This window comes from Hydra viridissima, unplaced genomic scaffold (assembly GCF_058129835.1).
Source record: "Hydra viridissima isolate aposymbiotic clone 2 unplaced genomic scaffold, HvirCarnegie_v1 scaffold_9, whole genome shotgun sequence".
Lineage (NCBI taxonomy): Eukaryota > Metazoa > Cnidaria > Hydrozoa > Anthoathecata > Hydridae > Hydra > Hydra viridissima.
The window spans coordinates 13,812,630-13,824,585 of record NW_028324308.1 but is presented as its reverse complement, the minus strand read 5'-3'; the positions used below and the strand labels follow the sequence as shown (position 1 = coordinate 13,824,585).

Below are 11,956 nucleotides of genomic sequence, written 5' to 3'. Positions count from 1 at the left end.
TTAGAGGTGTTTTTGTGAGGGATGAATTGCCAGAAAAGACAATGAAAAAAGAATGCGGCATTGTGAATACAGGAGATTCGAGCACAGATGGATTTCATTGGGTGTGTTGGTATAAAGACGCTGACAAAAAATACAGTTTTGACTCTTATGCTCAACCTCCTCTTGTCGAGCTAGTTCATTATTTGAAAAGCCCTGTTTATTATAACAGCGAGAGAGTTCAATTTGGTGATACGTCTTATTGTGGACACTTGTGTCTTTACGTCTTGAAAAAATTACAGGAAGGAGATGACTTTCAAAGTGTTGTTAACACACTTTGGTGAAAAATTTTTTCCCTCATTTAAAAAATGATTGACAAATTTGGAAGAACTGAATTAGGGAGGTATTTTTATGATCCTTATTCAGCAACAGCTATAACAGGTGATCTCTATGTCAGAACAGATGGAAACAGCACCATCACTGCAGATTTAGATTACAATTCTCATAAAATCATCAATTTGGGTGAACCCACCAACGCACACGATGCAGCTATGAAGAATTATGTAGATACGCATTCGTCAGGAGGATCATCGATTGGAACTGCAGACTTCGATTTGAACTTTCACAAGGCGATCAATTTGAACGAACCGACCAATCTTCATGACGCCGCCACCAAAAACTACGTTGACGTCAGCTCAAGTCAGTGTGTTAAAACAGACGGATCCAGCACCATCACAGGGATCATCGACATGAACTCTCACAAGTTGATTAATGTAGCCGATCCAACCAATTTAAAAGACGCAGCAACAAAAGGGTATGTAGACACCAAAGTCTCTTACAACACTATTTCATACACCGACATTAACATGACGTCGCACAAATTGACTAATTTGGCTGAACCAACATCAGCTTCGGATTCAGCTACGAAAAATTATGTAGACACGCATGCTTCAGGTGGTACTACTGTGGGAGCTACAGATTTGGATTTGAACTCGCACAAATTGATCAACGTGACTGATCCAGTCAACGCGCAAGATGGAACTACAAAGAATTATGTAGACTTGCTGTTGCAAAAATCAAGTTTGACCAGTGTCGTTCCAGGATCTAGTTTTACCAGTTTAGGGTTTAAGTCTCAGACGGTAGCAGCGTTAACCACTTCTCCTGTGTTTGCGTTTTCTGGAAAATCAGGAGTGCTGAGAAGATTGTGGCTAGCTTTATACAGCTCCTCTGGTACGAATATTCCCGGCCAAGTTTTCATTCGAATCTTTACTGATGGAGAAATCAATGTAGGGAATTATGCAGAAGTGACTGACGGAATTGGAGTGGATCAAACAGGACTTGCCACTGATTTGCTTTTTTCTCCTTTGGGAGGAGCTTTTTACACCAATTCTTTACAGGGATGCAACATGTATAACACCACTTCCTTGGGAGGATATTTCACATTGGACATGCCTTTCAGAAACGACGTCTCCATTCAACTCGTCAACAGAAATGCTACTGCTATCACGTATTGGATTCAACCGTTCATTTCCACACTTGCTTCCATTCCTGCAACCATCCCTCTTTACAAGCTGTACAGCAGAACGTTTCGATATATGAATACCACTTACGGCAGCGAATACGTTTTGATGAACACCAACGGAAAAGGAAATGGTGTGTCGTTGAAATACATCAGGATGCACATCATCGGAGCTTCTGGAAACTGGTGGGAATCTAGAGTCCGAATGTACGATGGAAATTTACCTCCAGGTAACGGCACTGTTCTCACTCCTTGGACACCGTACAACACCAACAATTACACGTATTTTCCAGGATATGACGGTGACAGTACATGCTTCTTTTCCTCCTCAGGATTGGAAGATTTTTATTTGTCGTCATGGAACGGCTCAAATTTAACTTCATTCAACAACACATCGACTGGACTGCTGTATCAATCCACATCCTCCATCGGATCCACCACCACCATCTCCTTTTACAGAAATTTCGGAGAAGCAGATTCTATGCCTACTGTCGCAGCTGGTAGAAGACTCGTTGTCACGCTCAACTCTGGTGATGCTCAAGTCGGTCAATCCGGAAGCTTTTACCTTCTTCTAGGACAAGTCTATTATTACGCTTAAAAATTCGAAGAATTTCCATTGATCCAAATGATCTAATGTACAGATAAAAAAAATTTGAATTTTGAGTTAAATAAATTTCTTTTCATATAAAAAATAACAATGAGTATGTCAGATAATGAATTTTTAGAAGATCAGTGCGATGAACTCTATGAAAGCGAAGACGATGATAGTTCTGTTGCTGAGGATAGGTCTTACAATAGACTTATATTTGTTGACGCTGAAGATGATGATGATCCTGAAGATTTGCCTTACAATGGACCTTACAATGATACTATAGTTTTAGATTACAATTCGATGAGTGTTGAAGAACAAAATGAATATGATGATTATATATATAATGAATTGTTACAAGATATGCGTAATGAAACGGGTGGAAACAACTTTATCATTTACATCAATGATGAGGAGGAGAAAAGAAATAGATTAAAGATTGAGGCGTTGATTGAAGGTTTTAAAAAGGATGAATATAGAGTGTGTGCTTCTGCTGCTTAAAACGATAATCATTTTATTCCTCACATATAAAGAATAAAATGGTGTATTATAAAAATTAATTTTTTTGTGATAATAAAAATGGAGAATCATGTGCATAAAAAAAATTTTTTTAATAACGATCGAAAGGCTCGTCATAAATCATATCTTTTTTTCGACAAGTATTTGAAGCATCCTCCTGTAAAAGTGGGAAGTAAGTATGAAATATTTGCTCAAAAAGACATTACGCTCAATAAACTGAGTCATCAGAAAATAACTTTTATGTTTGGAATAAAACTTAAAAGCGGATTAGCTTTAGTGAATTTGAGGGAAAGCATAAAATCAAAACTGGATTATTTCAATGATCAAATTATAATATCAGAGTCGGTGGATAATGTGATCATGGAAATTCACAGTAACAGCAAGTCAGATGTCATTATTAAAAAAGGGGAAAGTTTAGGCTTTGTCAATTTCATTAATGAGTGAAAAAAAAATATATTTTTTCGTTTAATATAAAATGGAATACAATTACGATGTTAAATCTAACGCAAAAGCGCATGGACTTTATCCAGTTCTTCCAACAGCTCCTGCAGATGATGGAGGGCATGTTTATAGGCTTCAGAAAATAAGCGAAGTCCAAAAAGAGATGGACAACGAGAGGAAAAAGAGAGTGTATTTAAGCAAAAAGTATCATCGCGCTTTCAGAATCATTTCTTTTGTAGACTCTACGTTGCAAGCAGGTGGCGTTGCACTTGGAGTTGTTGGAATTGGAACTTTGAGCATCATCGCTGCTGCTCCTATTGCGATTGCGTGTGAAGGTGTGGCTATTGGAATGGGGTTTTTATCCATTGTAGGAGGGCAAGTCAACAAAAAACTAGCATTAAAAGCGGAGAAGCATGAAAAGATTAAAGTGTTGGCCGAGTCGAAATTGAACACCATCAACAGTCACATTTCAAAGGCATTAGTAGACAACATTGTGAGCGATTCAGAGTATGAATTGATTTTAGACGAGCTTCAAAAGTTTAAGAGTCTGATGAAAGAAATAAGAACTAAAACAAAAATCAACATTGACGAGATAACTAAAGAGTCGTTGATCCAAAAAGGAAGAGAAGATGCAATAAAAGCGTTCAACAACATGTTTAAAAAATCATAGATTTTCCACGGATCCAAAGGATCTAAGAAAAATTAATTTAAAAAACATAGATAAGTTTACGTTTAAGTTTTTTCTTGCGTTTTAAAAAATGTCCTTTTTTAAAATACTAGACCCTAACAAGAGGGATGAACTGGTGAAAGAATTTGTTGAAAGAAGAAAAAGAATCTATCAAGATAGTTTGAATGAGAATATTTATGATGCTAATCTTCAGACTGATTTGAGCAAGCTTTACAAGCCTCTGATTGAAAGCAATGAAAAGATGATCAAGAGCATCGAAGAAAGACGCAATGAACAAGCACCTCCCAGTTTTGATGAGACAAATCATTTAGGAGACATTTCATCCGTCTATTTAAATAAGTATAATAAGCGATTCGTAAACGATGTTAAAAGAAATTTCGAACTTAGTAAAATTAGTGATAAATTATACTTTGGAAAAATGGAGGTGGAGGTGGATGGAAATGATATCATTGTTGGAGGAGAAAGGTATAAAGGAACAAAAGGCCTTTGGGAGCTTATGACAGAATCTAAAGCTCCAAACGAATTAATGAGCAATGTTACCGATGAAGATTTGGAAAATTATGAAAAAATTATTTTCAACTCTGGTGCTATTTTTTCTAATGCAAATCCAAACAAGCCAAAAGCCTCCAGAAGCGAAAAATATCGGAAAATTATAGGTCCTTTTTGGGATAAATTTAAAAGTGAAACTAAAGTCAAAAAAGGCAATGGTGTGATTATTCTTCCAAGCGATCCAAATGCTCTTGTGGAAAATCTCAACTTGAGTATCGCTGCATGGCATGCTGGAAATAAAGAGTCGAGAAATGTAGCTGTTTCCATTTGCGATGAGCTGTTGAGGCAGAATAGGATTAATAAAGACGAGTACAAGGCTATGATGGCGTATATCGATATGAAATAAAAAAAATCTTTGGAAATAAAAAAATGATCGTTTATAGAAATAGATATGTTAAGAAGCATATTGTAGGTGGAAGTGGAATAATAGACACGCTTAAGAATTTCTTGAGAAGAGCGGCATCTTCAAGCGCTTCAAGAGCGGCATCTACTTTGGCTAATAAAATTGCAAAAACTGAACTGGGAAGAGAAGCCATCATGGCTACTAAATCTGCAGGAAAAGAGCTAGCTTCAACAGCCATTTCCACTGCTAAAGATGTAGCTATTGATAAAGGTAAAAAGACCATTGAGAAATTGTATGCCAAGACTGGAACTCCAAAGCCAGCTGCAAAGAATGATCTCAGTCTTAAAAGCAAAGAAATTATTTCGAGCATTGTTAACAAAGCAGCAGCAGCAGCAGCACCGGTTATGAACGAATATTCTATGTTTGGATCAGGATTGTCGAAGAACAACGCGATTAGAATACAAGACTTGGTAAAAAAGGGAAATGGACTTTTGATTGCATGAGGATGCAAAAATTTTTTTCTTTGATGTATAAAAATGGCAAATTCCGATGTTTTAAATTTTACAGAAGAGATTATGGTGGATGAAGAAATTGAGAGATTTGAGTTTCACGAATACGAGCCCGTGAATAAAAATATAAATGTGGATGGAGAAATAAGGATCAATATTGAGCAGCAAGATTTGTTCACGCTTCCATCTGAGGCATACCTTTTGGTTGAAGGAAGACTTTTAAAAGCGGATGGAACTTCTTACGCTGATACAGATGTTGTTACTTTGGTTAACAATGGTTTCATGTACATGTTCAGCCAGATTTCTTATCATTTGTCGAATAACGAGGTGGAGACCATTTACGAACCTGGACAAGCTACCACCATGATTGGATACCTCAAATATCCAGTAGAGTTCCAAGTGTCTGAAGGAATGAATCAGCTGTGGCAAAGAGACACGACAGCTTTAGCAGATCTTGTTAACAACACTGGATTTAAGCAAAGACAAGAATACATCATTACAAAAAGTGAAGAAAAAGGAACGTTTTCGTTCTGCATTCCTTTAAAACACATTTTTGGATTTTGCGATGATTACGATAAAGTGCTCTATGGATTTAAGCATACAATTGCTCTTGTGAGAAAGAGCGATAGTGATGCTATTTTTAGAACAGCTGCAACAGCTGCAGGAAAACTGGATTTGACTAAACTGTCTTTGTTTATGCCTCATGTCACACCATCTGTAGCGGCTAGCAACAATCTTTACAAAATCATTGAATCAAAAGTAAATGTTCCAATTTCGTTCAGATCTAGACAATGCGACACCATCGCTGTTCCTGTATCCAATAACTTTAGTTGGAGATTAAGCGCAAGATCAGCTAGCGAAAGACCAAGGTATGTCATTGTTGGATTCCAAACCAATAAATCTGGAAGTCAAGAACTAAATCCTGCAGTCTTTGATCACTGCGACTTGAAAAACATATATGTCACTTTAAACAGTGAAAGATATCCTGCTGTTGATTACAATTTGGACTTTAACAACCAAAAATACTCAAGAGCTTATAAGGACGCTTCTAAATTTGACAATAGACTTTATGGAGTAAGCGATATCATAAGTCAACCTAATATATCTGCCTTAAACTATAGATACATTTGCCCTCAGTTTGTTTTTGATGTGAGCAAACAGGCTGAGAGACTAAAAACTTCAGTGATAGATGTGCAAATAAAAGCTACATTTAATGCGAACGTTCCTGCAAACACCCAGGCTTTTGCTGTTCTCATTTCTGATAAATTGCTTAGATTTGAATCAGATGGAAGCAGATTTAATTTTGTTTATTGAAAGGACTCAAAAATAATATTTTTAAAATAAAAAATGAGATATACGAAAAAGGATTTGAAAAAATTGCTGAAAGAAAACGGAATTTCCAAAACGTCAAACAATAAAATGTCATTATTAATGCTTGCGATTGAAAACAACTTGATTGATAAAAACATATTGATTAAAGACGTGAAGGAAGATCGACCTGTGGGTAGACCGAAAAAGGATTTAAATCTGTTAAAAGAAGAATAAAATGATACAGTTTTTTCCGTTTTTTCTAGAATGTAGTATCAAAGAGACTGACGCAAATAAAAAAAGACATCTTGAGCTTCTTGCATTTGGAAAAACAGGTGTGTTTCACGAATCTGTTTACGTCACTGAAAACGGAAATTTTAATATTCCAAAAGAGTACAGTGAGGAAGAGAGAGGCAAGCTTTACCTACTTGTATGGAGTGGTGAGACAGAATATTCACGAATGGAAAAGAAAATCAAAGAGCATCTCAGTACTTGGAAAGTCTTGCCTAAAAAAGAAAAGCTAAGAATGATTGACAATTATGTGCTTGGTTTGGATTGTGATTTCGAGGAGAAGAAAAATATTTCTGGAAATCTAAAAAGCGCAATTTTAAATCACTCACTAGGTTCCAATGACATTGTGTATGAAAACTTTAGAATCCTTCAAATCCATGTAAATTCTTCAGATGTTAGAAATGAAAAAAAATGATTTAAATAAAATCTTGATATAATAAAAATATGCCTTACACAAGAAAGTTTTTGAAAAATTTGTTAAAAGAAAATAATGTTTCCAAAACGTCAGACAATAAAATGTCGCTCATGATGATTGCGGTTGAGAACAACTTGATTGATAAAGATGCCATTTTGGAAAACTCGAAAGAGGTGAGACCAGTGGGAAGACCTAGAAAAAATGAGAAAAAAGAAAAGAAGCCTCTTGATCCTAAATATGTTAGACTTGGTTTAATTAGAAATAATCCTTTAAATTTAAAAATAACTCATGTTGATACTGGTGAGGTAGTGGAATACAAGTCTGCTTATGAATCACAGAAAAAGACTGGACATGGATGGCAGTACTTTGAAAGTAGAAATGGAAAAGTAGTAGATGGGTACAAATATGAGATTTCTGGAGTAAGAAGTTTTTAAATTCAATATAAGAATTTAAAAAATTGAAAAATGATATAAATAAAAATCTTGTTTTAATAAAATGGAAAACAAAACGGTGAAAGAATTAAAAGAAATTGCCAAAGGGCAAAAAATAAGAGGATACTCTAAAATGAGAAAGGGGGAACTTATAATGGCTTTGCAGCCTCCTAGAGTTGTCTCTGCTCCTGCTACTTTTCGTAGACGAACGACTGAGGCAAGACCGCTGCCTGAAAGACCTACCATGGTTAGGTTTGTTCGACCAGCTGTAAAAGTTTCTATAAAGCCTACAAAAGTTTCAATAAAGCCGGCAAAAGTAAGGTTTGTTCCTTCTGCAGTGGTAAAGCCTCCTATTGCTCCGAAACCAGCAATCATTCCACCAAGACCTGCAGTAAAACCTCCTATTGCTCCGAAACCAATTCATTTGCAAAAAAACATCCTTGATGAGCCTGTTTTAGATTTAACACCTGTCATAACACCAAAACCAGTCATTCCACCGAGACCTTCATTTTTTTCAAGTCTGAAGACAGCTTCAAAAAGTGTGGCGTCCTATGTTAAAACTAAGTTTGATGATGTTAAAGATTGGATAGAACCCTACGTTCCTGAAGTAGTCAAGGAGAAGGTAAGCAAATCAGCAAAACAAATCGATAAAAAGATAAAGTCTATCAAATCGCTTGTATCAAAAACAGAGTATAAACAGCCTGTACCAAAACCAATTAAAGTAAAGTTTAAAATGACTGAACATTCAGCGGAGGGTTCTGTGAGACAATTTTCTTATAGACCTTCTTCTCGATATACCGACCTTGCAACCTTTTTTAATTTGGTAAGAGAGTCTAGCATTCAAACCATGGAAGGGGAAAGAAACACCAGAGTAAGAATTATTTTAACGTGTGAAATGAAATCTGTAAGCATGATGACTGGTGAAGAAGTGACTCGGGAAGCAAGCTTTTCATCAAGATCAGAGATTGTTCTAGCAACTACAAATGTAAGAGAGCTCATGGGTGAAATGGAAGGAAAAGTCTTGGAAAGTAGTGTCAAATACAATGCTTTAGGATCTAATTGCACTATATCTAAGATTTTAAGAATGGACATTAACTTTACTGATTACGAGCCTATCAGCGGTTCTTCCTATATTGAGCTGCCTAAAGAGCTGAAAGACAAAAAGGCAATCATCAACATGGAAAACAAGGACGATCAATGCTTTAAATGGTCAGTCACTCGAGCGTTGAATTTAAAAAATAGAGACAACGAAAGAATTGATAAAGACTTGGTTCTAAAATCAGAAGAACTGAATTGGGAAGGAATGGAGTTTCCTGTCAAGCTTAATAAAATCAATAAGTTTGAGAAAAATAATCCAGACATTAGCATCAACGTCTTTGGGTATGAAAATAAAAAACTTTACCCTTTGAAAATATCTGACTTTGTAGATCGAAAGCACTGCATTGATTTGTTGCTTATTTCAAACGAAGACACTGACCATTATTGCGTGATTAGAAGTTTGAGTCGGTTATTATCTACACAAACATCAAATCATCAGCACAAAATGTATTATTGCAGAAATTGCTTACAAGGTTATGACCAGGAAGAAAAGCTTCAACAGCATCAACCTTATTGCTATGACAACGATGCAGTAAGAATCGAACTTCCTAAAGAAAGAACGACCGTTCATTTTAAAAACTATAACAAGTCTATGAGAGTTCCATACGTTGTATATGCAGACTTTGAAAGTTTCATCAAACCTCTTAACACTTGCACACCGAATTCGAAAGAGTCGTACACCAAACAATATCAAAAGCACGTTCCAAGCTCCTTCTGCTATTATATCAAATGCTTTGACGATAGACTTTACAAAGGAGAACCAGTCATGTACACAGCTGAAAGCGAAGAGGATGACGTAGCTCAAAAGTTTATAACCATGCTTGAAGCTGACCTTATAAAGATTCTCGACAAGATTGATATAGTAAAAAAGAAAGTGGTAACGGATGAGGATGAAAAGAATTTTGAGACTGCAACTCTATGTCATATTTGTGAATCAGATCTTAACAGTGACAAAGTGTGGGATCACTGTCATTTAACTGGAAAGTATCGAGGAGCTGCTCATAACAAATGCAACTTGAATTATAAACTTCCAAAATTCATACCCATCATTTTCCATAATTTGTCCGGTTATGACAGTCATTTGTTCATCAAGAAATTAGGTGGAAAGCTCAATTGCATACCCAACAATGAAGAAAAATATATCAGTTTCTCGAAAAAAATCAAAGTAAGAGAATTTATTAATAAGAAAGGTAAACTTCAGGAAGTATGGAAAGAGCTAAGGTTTATCGACAGCTACAGGTTCATGAGTTTCAAGTTAGAAGATCTAGCTAAAAATCTAAACAACGACCAATGCAAAAACGTTGCTCAATATTACTCTGGAGAAAAGTTTGATTTATTAAGAAAAAAAGGTATTTACCCTTATGACTGGGTGGACTCGATTGAAAAGTTCTCCGAAACGCAATTGCCTCCTATTGAATCATTCTATTCCAAACTGAATGATGAGGGAATAAGCTGTGAAGACTATGCGCATGCTCAAAACGTTTGGGATGTATTTGGATGTAAAACGTTTAAAGATTATCAAGAACTGTACAACATGTCTGACGTTCTGATACTTGCTGATATCTTTGAAAATTTCAGAGACGTGTGCCGTACCTATTACAAGCTTGATCCTGCTTGGTATTACACCTCACCTGGTTTGGGTTGGGATGCCATGTTAAAACTAACTGGAATTCGGTTAGAGCTTCTGTCTGATATTGATATGCTTAATATGATAGAAAAAGGGATACGCGGTGGAATTTGCATGATCAGCAAACGACATGGAACTGCTAATAACAAATACATGAGTGATTATGATCCTTCACAACCTTCGAAATTCATTCAGTATTTAGACGCCAATAATTTATATGGATGGGCTATGTGTAAGCCTCTTCCTTTTAGAGGATTCAGATGGATGACTGAAGAGGAACTCGCTAATTGGAAATCCATGCCTTGTATTCTCGAAGTTGATTTAACCTATCCCGAAAGCCTACACGATTTACACAACGACTATCCTTTAGCTCCTGAAAGACTAAAAATTAATAAAGTGGACAAGCTCGTTCCTAATTTAAACAACAAAGAAAAATACGTCATTCATCATGAAAACCTAAAACTCTATGAACGACTTGGATTGATCACTACTAAAATTCATCGAGGTGTCACCTTTGAAGAAGAACCCTTCATGAAACAATACATCGATCTCAACACTGGATTAAGAGCAAAAGCTAAAAACGAGTTTGAAAAAGAATTTTTTAAACTCATGAATAACTCTGTCTTTGGAAAAACCATGGAGAATATTCGAAAGCATGTTGATATTAAACTAATCACCACTAAAAAAGAAGTCTTGAAATTGTCAAGAAAGTCTAATTATGATAGAAATACCATTTTTGATGAAAACCTTACTGCAGTTCATATGAAAAGAACAAAACTCTTTTACAACAAGCCTGTTTACTTAGGACTAAGCGTTCTAGACATAAGCAAAACTTTGATGTTTGATTTCCATTACAACTATATCAAACCTAAATACGGAGATCGCGCGAAACTACTCATGACTGACACTGACTCGCTCATCTATGAAATCGAAACGAAAGATTTTTATCAAGACATTTCTGGCGATCTTGAAACCAAATTTGACACGAGCAACTTTTCTAAAGACCATCCTGCTATTGAAAACGCTGGGTTTAAAGTAGGGTTAAATAATAAGATTATCGGCATGTTCAAAGACGAGGCCGGTGGAAAACTAATTAAAGAGTTTGTTGGGCTTCGTCCTAAGCTCTACTCTTACAAAACCTATGAAAAAGAAGAGAAAAGATGCAAAGGGGTTAAAAATAAAGTCGTTCAAAAACACATCACTCATCAAGATTATAAAGACTGCTTATTAAGTGGAAATGAAAAGCTTGCAGCTATGAACGTTATCCGATCTCATCAGCATAACATTTACACCGAAGAAATCAACAAAGTCGCACTCAGCGCTAACGATGACAAAAGACACATCTTGCAAGACGGAATTCACACGCTAGCCATTGGACATTACAAACTAAAACCGTGCTTTACATTTATGGACTATGATCAACTCTTTGGTCCAGAACACGAGGTAGAGACAGATGCAAAAAGCTTGATCGCAGAGTGCAGAAAGATTATCGAGGAAAACAAAGAAATTTCAATTAAGTCAAAATGCTTGATCGCAGAGTGCAAAAAGATTATCGAGGACACAAAAAGGTAAGTCAACAAAAATGACAATTCGTTAGAATTCACAATTCATGATTGCAGAAAATTAAAAATACGACGCCATCTTGAATTCATT

At 35.9% G+C, this 11,956-nt stretch overlaps 1 protein-coding gene across 1 annotated transcript; it reads left to right on the top strand.

The window, feature by feature from the left end:
- Window positions 1-5,199: 5,199 nt before the first annotated feature.
- LOC149884165 (uncharacterized) lies at window positions 5,200-6,447 on the top strand. Its single transcript, XM_090098712.1, has one exon. The coding sequence runs from the start codon at window positions 5,200-5,202 to the stop codon at window positions 6,445-6,447; it is 1,248 nt and encodes a 415-aa protein (XP_089954838.1).
- Window positions 6,448-11,956: the final 5,509 nt, after the last annotated feature.

Coding starts and splice junctions, on each gene's coding strand:
- LOC149884165 (XM_090098712.1), top strand. CDS start 5,200: ATGGTGGATGAAGAAATTGAGAGATTTGAGTTTCACGAATACGAGCCC.